General features: G+C 33.0%; 1 protein-coding gene across 1 annotated transcript; it reads right to left on the bottom strand.

Annotated features, from left to right (window-relative positions):
- Positions 1-891: 891 nt before the first annotated feature.
- LOC131859085 (cytochrome P450 750A1-like) lies at positions 892-2910 on the bottom strand. Its single transcript, XM_059212613.1, has 3 exons — positions 2623-2910; positions 1781-1831; positions 892-1503 (listed from the first exon to the last, which is right to left on the bottom strand). The coding sequence occupies exons 1-3, from the start codon at positions 2908-2910 to the stop codon at positions 892-894; spliced, it is 951 nt and encodes a 316-aa protein (XP_059068596.1).
- Between the last annotated feature and the right edge of the window lie 17542 nt (positions 2911-20452).

Raw genomic sequence — 20452 nt, 5'->3', positions numbered from 1 at the left:
TTGAGGTGAATGTATACTTTCCTTGGTTGAATTTTATTGAGAACCATCTCATTAGAAAAATGTGTGTTTATAACTTGTTGTAGATCTAAAAGACATTGTATAGGTACACCCACCATGGTCTAGCAGAACTAGAAGTACATGAGATTTCAATCTTATGACTTTATCTCCTTCATTGACCACCGACTCAGAGATCTTAAGAACTGTCGATCTTATAGGAATTTTAGGAAAGAATCGTATAGGTGATTTGTGGATTTCTAAATTTACACTCACAATAGGTTAATTTGATTTGGGTATTTTTCTTCTTTATCACACATATTAGTTAGCAAACAATTTATCAAAAGTACAAAAGTAATGAAACATTAGACAAATTAAAAGATTTTCCACTTCAACTATTTTTTACTCAGATAATAATGTGCCTTGGGGGTCTACTTGAATATTTCTCCAAACATCTTTGAATTTACCAAAATATTGTTTATCTTATTGTTAATTATCTAGCACAACATATAAACTAAGACTATTATGTTTGAATTTTTTTATTATGACCTTGTTCAGCCATAAAATACGCCAAATGAATTTCAATTTCGCACAACAAATTAAATTAGACCTGTTTAAAAAAAGCAATTGGTATTTACATCTATGACTCAATGACTTTAAATCTTGTGCATGACCCAAAGAAGTTGTGCATGTCCACTTTGGTATTGAATTATTATTTTGATACATACAATAATTTTGTTCAAAATGGTTTGGTGTTTATGGGCATTATTAGAGAACTTGCGAACTGATAGTTAATTTTCTCCTCAATCAAACTTTTAAGTACACTAATTCAACAAATTTGAAAATGTTTAATGTTTAAGAGATACCAAAAAGTATTCTTAGTTTATTGAAGCAAGATCATGGGCAGGTAGGCACTCTCAATGATGGAATGGCAAGAATATCATGTTTTCTAGGTAAGGAGGCTCCATTGCATTCACTCATATCTAATTCCCCTTCGACTCTCCAATCAAAGCAATGCACTAGTTGAGCTATGGTAAAAGTCATCATGGAAAAGGACATGCTAATCCCGGGGCATGCCCTCCTTCCTGCACCGAAGGGAACCACATCAAAATATTCCTTCCCTTTAATAAAATCAATATCTCTACCCATAAACCTTTCAGGCTTGAATTCCAATGGATCCTTCCACACTTTGGGATCTCTTCCCAAAGCCCAACCGTTGACAAAAGCCCTGCTCTTCTTAGGAATGAAGTACCCATCAATAATGCAATCTTCTGTTGACTCATGTGGGATTAGCAATGGCACTGCCGGATATAATCTTACTGTCTCATTCACCACACACAAAAGATATTCCATACCTTTGAGTTCACTTTCTTGTACGACCCTCTCTTTGCCTACTATGGCTTCAACTTCCGCTTGCAATTTCTTCAGCACATGAGGATTTTGGATCAACGAGCTCATTGTCCACTCCATTGTAGTGGACATCGTTTCCATTCCACCCGCAAAAACATTCTGTAAAAAGTTAAATATTAAGAACATTTACAATGGGTTCACTCTACAATGACATGCACAAAAATTCCTAGCTTTTATCTTAAATAAATAAATTAACACTATATATGTTAATACTAACATACATATCTTAAAAACACCTATCTAAAAGATGTGAAGAGATATCAATCTCAAAGCATCTACTTATTCTTAATAATGATTAACATTATTAGATAAATGTATTTAAAATATCTATACTAATTAATAATTAAGAACTACACTATGAAATACTTATACTTACAAATACAATGGCCTTAATGTGATCATCTGTGATAGTGATGGAATCGGCGGCCTGCATATCCAACAGAGCATCAATGACATCCTTTGAATTGGACGGCTGCTGCTGATTCCCCAAGCCTGAGCTTCTCCTCTGTCTGTGCTGTTCTATTATTTTGGGGAAGCGGATGTTTCGCGGGATAAGTAAACTAGAAAACTCCTGCTAGTTAGCGCACGAGCTGTTTGAACGTGTGAATAACGTGACAATTCATATTTTACTATTTATCAAAATCTACTATTCATCTTTTGATGTTCTTGGCTGAGGCGATGTTTAAATAATGTGAGGTTCTCCATAAATATATTGGTATCCACATGTTAACTGGTTCAATTTATAATTTGTTATTCATCAAAATCTACTATTGAACTTTGGATGTTCTGCGGTGAGGATGTTTTGGGGTGAGGTGATGTCTAACTTGTCCATGAAGAAATTAACCCTTTCCTTTAAGGCATACACTTTCAAGACCAACCACATGAAAAGGTCAGATTGGCCATTATGGATATCCATGATCATTTTTATCATATCCCCTATTTTTGTAACATAAGAACCCTTTTCAAATTAGGGGTTATTTTAGCATTCTCAAGATCGGGATGTCAATATATATACCAGGGAGGTTCACAAATGGGGTATCATATAACTAGTAGGTCCATAGATGGGGGATCGAAACCAGGGTCCCCTGTTATCTTTTTTATTAGCATCCTCTTCTTTGCATAGAAAGTAAGAAAGGACATCTTGTCCCCTCTGACCAAGTGGGACAAAAGAGGTCTTTTCTTCTTCCCTTTAGCTATCAAATAAGAAGTCTCCCCTACCTTTCTCTTGCCCCTAACTTCAGAGCTAGGGTTGAAAGAATTTAGAACATACCCATTAGATGGAGTATAATTAGAATCCCCATCATCCATTTCAAATCCATGAGGCCAATTTGGGGTTGACTTATCCTGTTTAGGTTGTTTCCTTTTGCCCAAATGGAGACAAGCATCCTCATTTAAAGGAGCATCTTCACAGTCAGTTATAAAAATAGAAAAATGGAGATGGACATTCTCAACATAATGGATACCCTCTTTAGGAGGAGGATCCTTTTTAATATAAATAGCCTTCATATGTTCCATAATAAGAAGGATAAGGCCCTCATGGAAGACCAACACAAAGGGTTTTTTACCATGGTTCTTTGGCCATGATGCAAAGACGAGGAAAGATAAAAAGGTGAACAAAGATATTTGTCATTGCAAAAATGATTCAGAATCGTAAAATGGTAGGTGAAAAGACTAGAGAAATGACCACCAAGAGTAAGATAATGCATAACTACCTTAGCTACATCCGCCCATAGTAGTTTGATGGTATTTGTATCATAAACCTCATCCTAGTTCTCGACACCTTGTCTTGCTCCCTTTTCTTTGAAGAAAATGTTCATCGCCTCATTAGATAATTTTCAATCTCTAAAAATATTCCTACCTTCCACTTGCATATTAGAGATCTAAGTAATGAGGTCTTTAGTGATAATAATCTCAAACCCATACACTTTGAGGACACCCTCATTCCAACCTTCAATAAAGGAATTAGTAACTAGAGTATCACATCCGTGAAACTTCTTCATATAGGGTGTAAAGCCACCCAGAGATAATTCATTGCAAACTTGACTCTTTTCTTTCCATTTATGTTATGAATTAGGCTCAACCCTATTTCTGTCTCCACCCGTAATGCACAAAGACCTATGAAAGATGAAGCAAAGAACACCCAGAAAATGAAATGAATAGAATAAAACATGCCAATCTCTCTGTACAAAGACACTCTGCCTTCACATGCCATAATGGGGAAAAGAGATGTCTTTAATTCCCTTCACATTAGTCCAAAGAGGAAGGTTATCATTCACCAAAAATCCATCCACTTAAATAGATTTTTTATCTTCATCTAATAACAATTTGATATCAACGAGGGTGAAATCATTAACCCCCACTGTCTGACATTAGGTTGCCCAACACCAATATTAGCAAATCTATCAGCGACCTTCTAACCATCCTGAAAAACATGAGATATATGATATTGTTCAAAGGTATTAAGCATATTTACGCTATCTAAATTCAGGCTCTTAATAGTCCAACTCAGAGATTGAATGCCTTTTAAACAATTTATAATATTTAAAGAGTCACATTCAAGCCGAACCTTCTTAGCACAATTAGAAATAGCCGACTGGAGCCCAATGTAGGATGCATAAGCCTCGACAAAGTGATTTGTTTGAGTTCCCAAAGGGAGGTTTGCAGTTTTTGTTGAATATCTAGGCAATTGAGAGGGAAGATGATGTCACGAACCCTATTTTTCCATAATTATTTAATTCGCAAATGAAATGAAATTGGAATTGTCAATGAAATAAGTATGAGATCGAATGCACTGGAATGATTTATATACAATCAAATGATCAATAATAATTTTTATTACAAAATTGGGATTGTCATTGCTAATAAGCAACTGAGTGCAAGTGAATGCAGGAACTGCTGAACATAGATGAAGGCGAGAACACGGTTCAAGTAGAGTTGTCTTAGCTCTTGGATTTCATTAGAATAGAGGGAATCTCTCACACACCACATTAGGATTTATAATTTGCATCTTGTAATGATGGATGATTTAAATGACCTTATTTGAATGTTTGTTTAAATTGGAATGATGAATTTGGAATGAGTAGTAGATTGATTTAAATGTTTATACATGTGCATTGAATTGCATGATTTGAGCGGTGATTGAATTAAATCCAAGTTACATGAGTGAAAATTAGCTAAATATTTAGAGTTTTGAAATACATCAACTTAACGTTGTTATTAAAGACGATTTAGTGTCTCTAGCATAAGAGAATGCAAATGTAAATTTTATTTATGATTGACGTGTTTACAATTATATTGAATTCATATGCATGTAATTTCGATAATTGTTTTATAATTTATGTCTTATTTTAAAGTGATTAGATAATCTTTTCAATATGAAATATTGTGTTTTTAAATATGCTTGCATATGATTTAGGATTATATATATATATATATATATATGTATATCATAATTATTTTAAAACCTTTTTACAAATAGAAATAAATAATCAGATGTTTAATATAAATATAAAATTAATTTATTATATATCCTAATGTTTTAACTAGGTTTACTTTTATTTTAAAATGTAATAAAACCATATTATAAATATATTATTATTGTTTTTTATTAAATATGTAAATTGTCATTTATATATATATTATCAAAAGGTGGGGGGTTTAAGTCTTAAGTCAACAACTGTTAGAAAGAAGTCGATGAGGGTGGTCGACTTGGCACCACGATTGCTAGTAAACGATAGAGGAAGCAATGAAAAGTGGTATTCCTGGCACCACCACTCATAGTGAAATGAAAGACTTGGGTTGGCAGGTCGATACCCATTGGCATAGTCAAACCTGTTAGAGATGTGGCAACTATGGCAATGAACCTGCACTTAACACTAAAGTGTTCAAAAGCAAATTAAAATCTGCATGCTATCAATAGGTAAAGGAAGTCGATAATCTTGTAACTGCTCCATCCAAACAACCGAGACCACAATTTGCATTATATATTGAACACTTGTTCTTAGGTAAACATTAGTTAAGTCAAAGAAGATAGTTCGACATGGAGGGAAATAATAATTAGGTTTGTTTGTTAGTTATAGAGCTTAGCAACATGTAGACATACCTTGATGAGTTCTAAACCATTTGAAACTAAAACTATTTTACAAGTAATAGATGTGGCGTCAAAGATAGTTATAGCAATGAATGAAAGCCAAAAGAATAGCAGAAAAAATAGCACGATATTAGGATCAATAGCAGCATAAGCACGGTGTAGAGATACAAGAAGATAGAAGGAGGAAATATATGTAGAGAATAGAAATGTTATAGAAAACAGTGATATTAGAAGAGTGACAGACTGAGAATCATAGAGAAAGAAGGTAGATTGGATCATTATATATAGACCATTTAGTTGGAAGAGAAGAGGAACATAGATGCATCAAAGGATTAGAGAATGGAATGTAGAAGAGAAAAGTAGTGGAGATTTAGCCATGTTTACGATTAAGTCGTAAAAGATCAATGATGACCATCTTCGATTTAGCATTGAATTTAAGGGTTAGGCTCTTGCACGAGTGTTAGTTGTTCTATTATTATTAGAAAAATTCTCAGAAAATAGAAAGGATAATAACTAGGAATAGAGATCTCGTGAGATAGAAGAGTGTCGAGGTGGAAAGCATTGGAATCTTGACGTATTATAGACAATATGAAGTTATTAGGGATCATAATAGACATGGATCATGTTTCTTGACGTAGGCTCAAATCTAGCATGTTTTGTTGTAAATATTTAAGAGATAAAGAATGATCTAGTTTTAGATTTATGCAATATTCTAATGGAAGGGTTAGAATTGCGATATGAACCATTTTTAATTGTTTTAAAATACGATCATGTAAATATAGATGCAATAATGAAATATGTTCTTAAAAATTGCTGATAAACATAAGTGAAATTCATAGAAATTAGATCACCAAATCCTCTAGGAACATAGTAAGAGGTTAGAGAGAGAGACTCTGAAATTCAACTATGGAGAAGATGAAATATTAGGATTGTGACTTATTAAATAGTGAAGTTTATTTTGATATCATAAAGAAAAGACTTGCACTTTCAAATTAGATCCTTGCATGGAGTGAAAAGATGGTTATCAGGTGTCTCACCAAAAGGCCATATAGATAGGTGCTTTATGAATTTTCATCGTGTTAGATTATTGTTTTGGTAAATTAGTAAAATCGGTGAGTTGAGTATTTAAATCATGAAAAGTCACATATTAGTATTAAACTAAATATGATGCTTTGAGAAAAGAGGTAAATGAACCAAGACACATGGGAAGATAGAGAGCTTAGACGATATAAACTTAGAATTCTAAACCATAAGAAATGGAATGCACGTTAATAATTACGTTATTTAAATGTTTTGATAATTGAATAAAAGAATGCGTGTTCATTTTATTCAATTTCTATGTAAAGATACATACATGTGTTACACCTTCTTAATATTTAATTCTTGTCTTGAAATTGCTTGAAAGATAGAAGTGAAAGATTGTTTTCTTTTAGACGTATATTTGTTTATCCATGAAAGATTGCTTCCTGTCAGATAGGATTGGTTGTAATAAAAGATTGATTTTTTCAATTTCTATTAAATGAAAGATTGTCTTCTTAAACATTATATTATTATCTTATAAGATATAGGAAGCTAGAATTGAAAAGGCAAAAGATTGTTCTGTATATATTTGTTCTAGATTTATGTGAACAAAGTTAGATAGGCTTGTGTATGGAAAGTTACCTTCCAGGACGGGTGCCGAATATGGAGTCTTAGAGAGAATAGTTGTTTTTTCCAAACTATTTATTTTTGCCATGCATGGCATTATACTTGGTTGAGTAATCAAATTGAATAAACCATTGAAATAGATGAAATTCTTTTATTTATGCTCTCTACCATATCCTTGATTGATAATGCTTGTTTCTTAAAAGAATTAGAAAAATGAAAATGCTTGTATCATCTAGGCATGCATCAAATTCCCTCTTGTCTTTCAAATTCTTTTGCTAAGCAATTCGTGTAGGGTTGGGTATTCTTGATTGACTAAGAATTTCGGGGAAGCATAAGATTCAAGGTTGGGCAGAAAAAGCACCTAAATCTTGTTCTCGTCTTCATGCTAAAGATTGCATTGATGATAGCTTGAGTTGCAGATCAACAAACGCATCTCACCCTTTACTTTGTATTATTTATTATTGAACCTATGGCAACTTGAAAAGGTTACGTATTGTATGATTGAGATACTACTTTTATCGATTTATTGAATGAAGAATCGTTATCTTTTATAGAAATTTCATGTTTATTACTATTTAAATGGAATGATCAAATGAAGCTATGGATGGAAAAGTGGAATGAAATAGATTTATTAATTGATTTAAGAGTTTATTTAAGAATAAAGAGTATTTTGGCTATTATTGAAGTTAGCACTATTTACGTCTTTACAGATGAATTAGTTGACAAATAAAATCTCTTTAAAAAAAATCACAGATCTAGAATAATTAACAATATTAATCAAGTAAACCATCACAACACATGCACATAAATTAGACACAATGAACAATGAGATTTATATGGAAAACCCAAGAAGGGAAAAACCACAGAGAATTTTAATTATCAATATGAAAACACCGATAAGGTGATTTTTACAAATGATGGCTCACTGCCAAAATCCTCACTACAAGAGGGCTCACTACTCAGAAAGGGCTCACTATCAAAGGGCTCACTGCCGAAGAAAGAAAGATAGAAAAGAAAATCCACCATTGAAACACAATCTGCACTACTAGAACCACTTTTGGTAACTATTCGTAACACACTTCACAACAACAACTGGATTCTTTTAATATTGTATATCTTTTGCAAAATTAGCCATTCACACAAATGTCACACTAACTCATCCAGATCATACACATACATATACTATCTCAGAGAAAACATAATCTTCAAATTTAGCTAGGACAAAGATCTAAAATAGGTCACTACTAAACATTCTAGTGCTGACAAGGAATGAGAAGTAGACCATATTACAACACTCTTCATCGAACACAACAACACATTACATACATCGCCAATGTTGAACCCAAAGCAAAATGCTATTACAGAACCTCCACTTCCAGATCAACACCTCAACATCCGAATCAAGCCGGACACAAAAATAGCATTAACATTAGCAACAAATCTTCTGAGAAGCCAAATCTTCAAGGAAATCACCAAATGACCATCGACGTCACATGCATACCTATATTCCACTTCTGCTCAATATATCACATCCGGAGCTAATTGAACAATAGGATTTGACATCAATGACAACAGACAACATGATGCTAACAATATCCCACTTTTTCAATAATGGCAACATCCATCAAGATGATAAACATATCAATACACATCACACTCTCTCTCCCCCTTTGAAAACAATGACAAAGGTGGCAAAAACTCCCCCTATGAAACTCACTCATGCTCCCCCTAAGAGGAAGCACACAAGCATTAGTCTAGAAAAATAATATGCAAGCTTCTCAATAGACCAATGCACATTAGTTTAAACTAGAAAAAGGTAATACCCATAACTTTTGTTGGAAATACTCAAAAGTATCTTTACACAATGCCTTAGTGAAGATATCTAAAATGTGTTCCTTTGTAGGTACATATTCAAGGCTTACTTCACTATCCAAGACTTTTTTTCTCAAGAAGTGGTATCGAATGGATATATTCTTTGTTTTAAAATGTTATACTAGATTATTTAAAATCTTTATTACATTGGTATTATCACACATGACTCAGATAGGTTCATCAAACTTCACACTAATGTCCTTCAGAGTCTGCTTCATCCATAAAATTTGTGTGCAACATGAAGATGTTTTAATGCATTCTGCTTTAGTCCTGCTTCTTACTTGATCAAGAAACTAACTAGGAGCCAAAAAAGAATTCTCTTCCACTTGTACTTTTCCTTACATCAACACTTCTGCCCTAGTTTCCATCTGTATAAGCTATCAGGGTAAAATCAAAGCTCCTGGGATACCACAAACCAAATTCTTGTATGTCTTTAAGATATCTAAAAATCCTTTTTACTAATACAAAATGCGATTCTTTTGCTTCTTGATGAGATCTAGCTGCCAAGCATACTGCATACATGATATCTAATCTGGTAGCAATCAAATATGACAATCCTCTAATCATTGACCTGGAATAACTTGCATCTACCTTAGGAGGTTTATCATCTTTGGTTAGCTTGCATCCAGTGGTCATAGGTGTACACGCCAGTTTGGAATTCTCCAACCCAAACTTCTTTAAGAACCTTTTAATGTACTTAGACTGAGAAATGAAAATTCATTTATCATTTTGATTGACTTGCAAACCAAGAAATAAATTTATCTCATCAATCATGGAAATCTCAAATTCCTTTTGCATCTCATTAGCAAATCTTCCACACATACCTTCATTTCCTCCAAAGATTATATCATCAATAAATAGTACAACAATCAAGATTTTACCTGAATTAGTCTTGAAATACAAATTCCTATCAGTTGAACCTTTCTAAAATCCTTGATCAATTAGGTACTTGTCTAGACTTCCATACCAAGCTCTAGGGGTTTGTTTTGGTCCACACAAATCCTTGTTCAATCTTCAAACAATGTTTGGATAATCTTTCAAACTGAAAACTTATGGTCGTTCAATATAAACTTCTTTCAATTCTCCATTCAAGAATGTTTATTTCACATCCATTTGATTAACCTCTAAATCCTTAAATGTTGCAAATGCTAAGAACATCCTAATTGCCTCCATCCGAGCAATTAGTGTGTAAGTTTCATCAAAATCAATGTCTTCAATCTGAGTATAACCTTTGTAGGCCAACCTTGCTTTGTTTCTTACTACCTTTCTATCCTCATCCAATTTGTTCTAGAATACCCACTTAGTTCCAATCACATTTTTGTCTTCCAGTCTCTCAACTAATTCCAATGTGTCATTTTTCTCCAGCTCTTCCCACATTGTCTTTATCCAATTCTGATTACTACAAGTTTCTTATATTGTCTTTGGCTTAGTTTCAGATAGTGAACATAGAAAAACTTGTTCTTGAGATGCTTTGCTTCTTGTTATAAAACCTTTATAGTCTTATATCCGATGATATGATCTTCTGAATGATTCTTCTGGACATATCTTGGGGTCTTGGATGTAGATCCCAGAGCATCTTGAACATTCTTCTCTTCTCTTCTGGTTTCCTCTTCCTTTTTCCTTTCACTAGAATCATCAAATTCATATCTCGCCAATATCTCCGAGTCTTTTGAAGTGCTTTCATCAACTTTCGCATTTCCACTTTCAACAACCTTATTTAGCCTCTTGTTGTTACACTGGTATGCCTTTCTCCTTATCGAGTACCCTAATAATATCCCTTCATCTAATCCGATATGGAATTTTTCATGATTATCCTCATCTCTCCAAATACAACACTTGCTTCCCAATACTTTAAAATATTTCACTGTCAAAGTTATACCATGCCAAACTTCATAGGATATGTTCACAAAACAAAATGCTATTACAGAACCTCCACTTCCGGATCAACACCTTGACATTTGGATCAAGCCATACGCAAAACTGGCATTAACATTAGCAACACATCTTCTAAGAAGCCAAATCTTTAGGGAAATCACCAAACGACCATCGACGTCACATGCATACCTATATTCCACTTCTACTCAATATATCACATCCAGACATAATTGAACAATAGGATTTGACATTAATGACAATAGACAACATGATGCTAACAATATCCCACTTTTTCATTAATGGCAACATCCATCAAGATGATAAACATATCAATACACATCACACTCTCTCTCCCCCTTTGAAAAAAATGAAAAAGGTGGCAAAAGCTTCCCCTATGAAACTCACTCATGCTCCCCCTAGGAGGAAGCACACAAGCATTAGACTAGAAAAATAATATGCAAGCTGCTCATTGGACCAATGCACATTAGTTAAAACTAGAAAGGGCTAATACGACTAACTTCTGTCAGAAATACTCAAAAGTATCTTTACACAATCCCTTAGTGAAGATATCTGAAATATGTTCCTTTGTAGGTACATATTCAAGTCTTACTTCAGTATCCAACACTTTCTCTCTCAAGAAGTGGTATCGAATGGATATATTCTTTGTTCTAGAATGTTATACTGGATTATTTAAAATCTTTATTGCATTGGTATTATCACACATGACTCAGATAGGTTCATCAAACTTCACACTAATTTCCTTCAAAGTCTGCTTCATCCATAAAATTTGTGTGCAACATGAAGATGTTTTAATGCATTCTGCTTTAGTCCTGCTTCTTACTTGATCAAGAAACTAACTAGGAGCCAAAAAAGAATTCTCTTCCACTTGTACTTTTCCTTACATCAACACTTCTGCCCTAGTCTCCATCTGTATAAGCTCTCAGGGTAAAATCAAAGTTCCTACGATACCACAAACCAAATTCTTGTATGTCTTTAAGATATCTAAAAAACCTTTTTACTAATACAAAATGTGATTCTTTTGCTTCTTGATGAGATCTAGCTGCCAAGCATACTGCATACATGATATTTGATCTGGTAGCAATCAAATATGACAATCCTCTAATCATTGACCTGTACTAACTTGCATCTACCTTAGGAGGTTTATCATCTTTGGTTAGCTTGCATCCAGTGGTTATAGGTGTACACGCCAGTTTAGAATTCTCCAACCCAAACTTCTTTAAGAACCTTTTAATGTACTTAGACTGAGAAATGAAAATTCATTTATCATTTTGATTGACTTGCAAACCAAGAAATAAATTTATCTCATCAATCATGGAAATCTCAAATTCCTTTTGCATCTCATTAGCAAATCTTCCACACATACCTTCATTTCCTCCAAAGATTATATCATCAATATATAGTACAACAATTAAGATTTTACCTGAATTAGTCTTGAAATACAAATTCCTGTCAGTTGAACTTTTCTAAAATCCTTGATCAATTGGGTACTTATCTAGACTTGCATACCAAGCTTTAGGGGTTTGTTTTGGTCCACACAAATCCTTGTTCAATCTTCAAAAAATGTTTGGATAATCTTACAAACTGAAACCTTATGGTCGTTCAATATAAACTTCTTTCAACTCTCCATTCAAGAATGTTTATTTCACATCCATTTGATTAACCTCTAAATCCTTAAATGTTGCAAATGCTAAGAACATCCTAATTGCCTCCATCCGAGCAATTAGTGTGTAAGTTTCATCAAAATCAATGTCTTCAATCTGAGTATAACCTTTGTAGGCCAACCTTGCTTTGTTTCTTACTACCTTTCTATCCTCATCCAATTTGTTCTAGAATACCCACTTAGTTCCAATCACATTTTTTTCTTCTAGTCTATCAACTAATTCCAATGTGTCATTTTTCTCCAGCTCTTCCTACATTGTCTTTATCCAATTCTGATTACTACAAGTTTCTTATATTGTCTTTGGCTTATTTTCAGATAGTGAACATAGAAGAACTTGTTCTTGAGATGCTTTGCTTCTTGTTATGATACCTTTATAGTCTTATCTCTGATGATATGATCTTCTGAATGATTCTTCTAGACATATCTTGGGGCCTTGGATGTAGATCCCAAAGCATCTTGAACATTCTTCTCTTCTCCTCTGGTTTCCTCTTCCTTTTTCCTTTCACTAGACTCATCAAATTCATATCTTGCCAATATCTCCAAGTCTTTTGAATTGCTTTCATCAACTTTCACATTTCCACTTTCAACAACCTTATTTAGCCTCTTGTTGTTACACTGGTATGCCTTTCTCCTTATCGAGTACCCTAATAATATCCCTTTATCTGATCTGATATGGAATTTTTCATGATTATCCTCATCTCTCCAAATACAACACTTGCTTCCCAATACTTTAAAATATTTCACTGTCAGAGTTATACCATGCCAAACTTCATAGGATATCTTCAAAAACAAAATTCTATTATAGAACCTCCACTTCCGAATCAACACCTTGACATCTGGATCAAGCCATATGCAAAACTAGCATTAACATTAGCAACACATCTTCTAAGAAGCCAAATCTTTAGGGAAATCACCAAACGACCATCGACGTCACATGCATACCTATATTCCACTTCTACTCAATATATGACATCCGGACATAATTGAACAATAGGATTTGACATTAATGACAACAGACAACATGATGCTAACAATATCCCTCTTTTTCATTAATGGCAACATCCATCAAGATGATAAACATATCAATACACATCACACTCTCTCTCCCCCTTTGAAAACAATGAAAAAGGTGGCAAAAACTTCCCTTGTGAAACTCACTCATGCTCCCCCTAGGAGGAAGCATACAAGCATTAGACTAGAAAAATAATATGCAAGCTGCTCACTGGACCAATGCACATTAGTTTAAACTAGAAAGGGGTAATACGCCTGACTTCTGTCAGAAATACTCAAAAGTATCTTTACACAATCCCTTAGTGAAGATATCTGAAATATGTTCCTTTGTAGGTACATAATCAAGTCTTACTTCATTATCCAACACTTTTTCTCTCAAGAAGTGGTATCAAATGGATATATTCTTTGTTCTAGAATGCTATATTGTATTATTTAAAATATTTATTGCATTGGTATTATCACACATGAATGAGATAGGTTCATCAAACTTCACACTAGTGTCCTTCAGAGTTTGCTTCATCCATAAAATTTGTGTGCAATACGAAGATGTTTTAATGCATTCTGCTTTAGTCCTTCTTCTTACTTGACCAAGAAAATAACTAGGAGCGAAAAAATAATTTTCTTCCACTTGTACTTTTCCTTTCATCAACACTTCTTCCCTAGTTTCCATTTGTATAAGCTGTCAAGGTAAAATCAAAGTTCCTGGGATACCACAAACCAAATTCTTGTATTTCTTTAAGATATCTGAAAATCCTTTTTACTGATACAAAATGTGATTCTTTTGCTTCTTGATGAGATCTATCTGCCAAGCATACTGTATACATGATATCTGATCTAGTAGCAATCAAATATGACAGTCCTCTAATCATTTACCTGAACTATCTTGCATCTACCTTAAGAGGTTTATCATCTTTGGTTAGCTTGCATTCAGTGGTCATAGGTGTACATGCCAGTTTGGAATTCTCCAACCCAAACTTCTTTAAGAACTTTTTAATGTACTTAGACTGAGAAATGAAAATTCATTTATCATTTTGATTGACTTGCAAACCAAGAAATAAATTTATCTCATCAATCATGGAAATCTCAAATTCCTTTTGCATCTCATTAGCAAATCTTCCACACATACCTTCATTTCCTCCAAAGGTTATATCATCGATATATAGTACAACAATCAGGATTTTACCTGAATTAGTCTTGGAATACAAATTTCTGTCAGTTGAACCTTTCTAAAATCCTTGATCAATTAGGTACTTGTCTAGCCTTCCATACCAAGCTCTAGGGGTTTGTTTCGGTCCACACAAATCATTCTTCAATCTTCAAATAATGTTTGGATAATTTTTTGAACTGAAACCTTATGGTCGTTCAATATAAACTTCTTCCTTCAATTCTCCATTCAAGAATGTTTATTTCACATCGATTTGATTAACCTTGAAATCCTTAAATGTTGCAAATGCTAAGAACATCCTAATTGCCTCCATCCGAGCAACTAGTGTGTAAGTTTCATCAAAATCAATGTCTTCAAATTGAGTATAACCTTTGTAGGCCAACCTTGCTTTGTTTCTTACTACCTTTCTATCCTCATCCAATTTGTTCTAGAATACCCACTTAGTTCTGATCACATTTTTGTCTTTCGGTCTATAAACTAATTCCAATTTGTGATTTTTCTCCAGCTCTTCCTACATTGTCTTTATCCAATTCTAATCAGTACAAGTTTCTTATACTGTCTTTGGCTTAGTTTCAAATAGTAAACATAGCAAAACTTGTTCTTGAGATGCTTTGCTTCTTGTTATGATACCTTTACTCTTATCTCCGATGATATGATCTTCTAAATGAGACTTCTGAACATATCTTGGGGTCTTGGATGTAGATGCCAGAGCATCTTGAACATTCTTCTCTTCTCTTCTGGTTTCCTCTTCCTTTTTCCTTTCACTAGACTCATCAAATTCATATCCTACCAATATCTATGAGTCTTTTGAAGTGCTTTCATCAACTTTCCCATTTCCACTTTCAACAATATTATTCAGCCTCTTGTTGTTACACTGGTATGCCTTGCTCTTTATTGAGTACCCTAAGAATATAACTTCATCTGATCTGTTATGGAATTTTCCAGGATTATCCTCATCTCTCCAAATACAACACTTGCTTCCAAATGCTTTAAAATATTTCATTGTCGGAGTTATACCATGCCAAAATTCATAGGATATCTTCCTATATTTCTTCTGATATAGAATTTTGTTACGAGTGTAGGATGTTGTCTGAATTTCTTCTCTCCAATAGACTTCCAGAAATTCTCCTCCTTTCATCATAGTTCTAGCTACCTCTTGTATATTTTTGTTCATGCTTTCCACTACTGTCACGAACCCTATTTTTGCATAATTATTTAATTAGGAAAATAATGTTTATTTTTCGCAAATGAATTGGAAATGAAATGAAAATAGAACAATTAATGAAATAAAATAGGAGATCGAATGTACTGAAATGATTTATATACAATTGAATGATCAGTAATAATTTTTATGATAAAGTGGGATCGTCATTGCTAATGAGCGAGTGAGTGCAAGTGAATGCAGGAACAGGTGAACAATGATGAAGACAAGAACATGGTTCAGGTAGAGTTGTCTTAGCTCTTGTATTTTGTTAGGATAGATGGAATCTCTCACACACCACATTAGGATTTATATTTGCATCTTGAAAAATGGATGATTTAAATGACCCTATTTGAGTGTTTGATCAAATTGAAATGATGAATTTGGAATGAGTAGTAGATTGATTTAAATAATTATGCATGTGCATTGATTGCGTGATGTGAATGGTGTTTGAATTAAAACTAAGTTGTATGAGTGATTGTGAAATATTATGCTTTATAGTTAAAAGAGATAAAATATGTAAATGATTCTAAAATGAATATTGACTCTAGGTTATATGTTCTTTTTGTTCAGATAGGTATAAATGTATGAAAAATTGTACTTATGAGTTTACTTTTGTAAATTGGATAATAATATAATATATATATGTATATGAGAAAGTTTTAATCATAAACATATATATCTATATAGTTAAAATATAAATATCCAATTATCGTGAAATTTGATTATATCATGAATTTTGTTTATATCGATATGTGATCATTTGAGATTAAATAAATATAGATACGTATATTAGTTCCAATAATTCGATCATGTTCTCTCTCTATATATATATTTAATTATAGAAAATTGTTATTAAAGAATTTGTTAACAAGTTTAATGTTTAATATATATATTAATGAAAAGTCTTTAATTAAATATATAAATATAAATAAATTAAAAACTAAAAATTTGAAATAATGATAAGGTGGTGGGTTAAAGAAAGTTATTAAAACAATAACTAGGATGGCCGATAGTAATATCGACCACCCCCCTTAATTAAAGGGAGGGTTCAGTATTACCACCGACCACCCCTCCTCCCTATTAATGAAACATACTCCACATTGCAAGTAGAAACTTTGATGGATAATGCTGTCCCAATCACCACGTAGCAGATCCAATACGATAGTAGGCAAGTTTAAAGGTAAGTAGTTTGAATTAAGGTAGGCGTAGTTTAGGGGAAGTAGACACCACTGACTACCACTCCTCCATTTTATTTATGCTACAAACAACATGCAAATACATAAACTACCAAATAAGAAATGGTTAATAGGTAGCATGGTTCACCAGCCCATGTAAACCCACCAATGTTTACACTGTGATCAACAAGTGTAGAAGAAATTAGTTTTAGTTAACTTTGCATGTTTTAAGGAAATCATTTTTAGTTAAGTCGACTTAGTATTGGAGTCAAAAGCCACATGCATCATCAATAATTATGAATTTAACAACTTTAGTGGTGTGGTGTCATGAAATGGATAATGAATAACTTTACATGGTGAACACATAGGTGTTCAAATATGATTAGGATTGTTATGATTCAATTAGATCATGAGTGGTGTCATTTAAAATCAGTCCACCACTAGGAGAGATATCCCGAAAGTAGGAAAGTGGGTAGATGACAAAACTATATATATAGACCATTGAGTTGGAACAAAAGGGGGAGGATAGAAAGTTAGAGGAAGCAAGTTAGAGGAAGCAAGATAGAGGAGAGCAAGAACGTAGAAGATCAACAAGAGATTAGAGAGAATGGAATAGAGGATATTTTGATGTGTTTACGGCCAAGTCGTAAAAGATCGACGATGATCATCTCCGATTTAGTGTCGAACTTAGGGGTTAGGCTCTTGAATGAGTGTTAGTTGCTTTGTTATTATTAGTGAAATTTTCAGAATATAGAATGGATAAGGACTAGGAAATAGAGAGCTCATGAGATAGAAGAGCGTCATGAAGGAAGGAATTAGAATCCAGATGTATTGCCAACAATTTGAAGTAATCAAAGATCATAATAGACCTAGATCACATTTCTTGAGGTAGGCTCAAATCTAGTATGTTTTGTTGAAGAGGTTAAGAGATAAAAATGATCTAGTTTTAGAATTATGAAATATTCTAATGGAATATTTAGAGTCGCAAAATGAATCATTGATAATTGTTTAAATTACAATCATGCAAATGTAGATGCAATAATGATATATTTATAAAAGTTTGTTGATAAAACTTAGTGAAATTCTTAGAATTTAGATCACCCAATCCAATAAGAATAGAGTAAGAGGATAGAGAGAGAAACTCTAAAGTTGAACTACAACAAAATGAAATATTAGGATTGTGAATTATTAAATAGTGATGTTTATTTTGATATCACAAGAAAAGGCTTACACTTTCGAATTTGATCCTTGCATGAAAAGTGAAGATGGTTATAGGTGTCTCATTTGAAGGCCTTATAGATAGGTGTTTTATGAACTTGCATCATATTAGATTGTCGTTGTGGCAAATTAGTGAAGTTGGTGTGTTAAGTTTTAAATCATGAAAAGTCACATATTAGTGTTAAACAAAATATGATGTTTTGAGAAAAGAGGTAAATGAACCATGACACTTGGAAAGATAGAGAGAGTTTAAACGATATAAAACTTAGATTTCTAAACCTTAAGAAATGGAATGCATGCTAATGATTACACTATTTAAATGCTTGGATAATTGAATAAAAGAATGTGTACTCATTTTATCCAATTTATATGTAAGATGCATACATGTGTTACACCTTCTTAATATTTTAATCTTGTTTTTAAATTGCTTGAAAGATAGAAGCAAAAGATTGTTTTCTTTTAGATGTATATTTGTTTATCTATGAATGATTGCTTCCTGTCTGATATGATTGGTTTTGAACAAAACATTGGTTCTCTCTATATTTATTGAAGGAAATATTGTCTTCCATAAACATTATATTAATATCTTATGAGATATAGGAAGCTAGAATTGAAAAGATGAAAGATTGTCTTCTGTATATTTTTATTGTAGATTTATGTGAACAAAGCTAGATAGGCTTGTGTTTGTGGAAAGTTACCTTCCAGGACGGGTACCGAATGTGGATTATAGAGAGAATAGTTGTTTTTTCTAACTATCTATTTTGTTGTGCATCACATTATACTTGTCCGAGTAATTATTTGAATTATCCATAGAAATAGATGGAATTCTTTTATTTTATCCTCTCTACCATATCCTTGAATGATAGTGAATGTTTGTTTCTTAAAAGAAGTAGAAAAATGAAAATGCTTGTATCATCTAGGCATGCACCAGATTCCATCTTGCCTTTCAAATATCTTTTGCTAAGCAATTCGTGCCGGGTCAAGTATTCTTGATTGACCAAGAATTTCGGGGAAGCGTAAGCTTCAAGGTTGGGCGGAATAAGTGCCTGAATCTTGTTCTCATCTTCATGCTAAAGATTGCATTGGTGATAGCTTGGGTTGTAGATCAACAAACGCATCTCACCCTTTGCTTTGTATTATTTTGTTATTGAACTTACGACAACTTGAAATGCATAAGTATTGTATGATTGAGATACTACTTTTATCAATTTATGGAATAAAGAATCTTTATCATTTACATAAATTTTGTGTTTATTACAATCTTAATGGAATGATCAAATGAAGTAATGGATGTAAAAGTGGAATGAAATAGACTTAGTAACTGATTTATGAGTTTATTTAAGAATAAAGAGGATTTCGGCTCATTATTGAAGTTAGCTTGATTTACATCTTTACATTTTGGTATTAGAGCGCAATTTATAACTCTAGGGCCTATGAGTCTGCTTCATGAATGAAGTCATGTGCTTGAAAAACGCGCTATTGGATATTTAACACATGAAATTTGCAAATAAAGGAGCATAGAGCCTTTTCAAAGTTAATTGATGACAACAACCTAGAAGAAGGACGATGGTTGATTAAGGAAGAAAAATTTCCCCCCTACTATGAAATGAATTCAGGATATTCAAGATGAGAATTATAAGGTCGAGGAAGGTAGTTTTTTGCTTCTAGGATGAAATAAGAAAGGAATCAACTCCTAAACCAAGAAAGAAGAAATAGCTAAGCAAGCTGAGTAGGATAACGAAAATCTCGTCTACCATTCCTTTGGGAGACAAGAATAGTTGGACTATCCTATCAAGGAGATAGATGAAGAATATCTATATGAGCATCTCCCTATTGAGTCAACTATATTTTTAGTTCAGATGAGTCGAAAGGATGTACCCCATTGATTCCATGAGAAGAAATATAAATTTGGGTGATATCATTTATGAACAATCTATAAGTAAAGTTTCTTTTTGCAAAATCAACATGGTGTCCAGATAGATGGAGAAAGAGTATCTCCTAGAATGACATACTTAATGGACACATTCGTCGGATGATAGTTTATTGAGTAAGAGTTGGGTACTTATATAGTAAAGTTGTAAGTTGGGATTTTATTGATATACAAGTGATG

The sequence above is a fragment of the Cryptomeria japonica genome, chromosome 10 (assembly GCF_030272615.1).
Source record: "Cryptomeria japonica chromosome 10, Sugi_1.0, whole genome shotgun sequence".
NCBI lineage: Eukaryota > Viridiplantae > Streptophyta > Pinopsida > Cupressales > Cupressaceae > Cryptomeria > Cryptomeria japonica.
The sequence above is the reverse complement of the archived record's forward strand: the minus strand, read 5'-3'. Positions and strand labels throughout refer to the sequence as shown.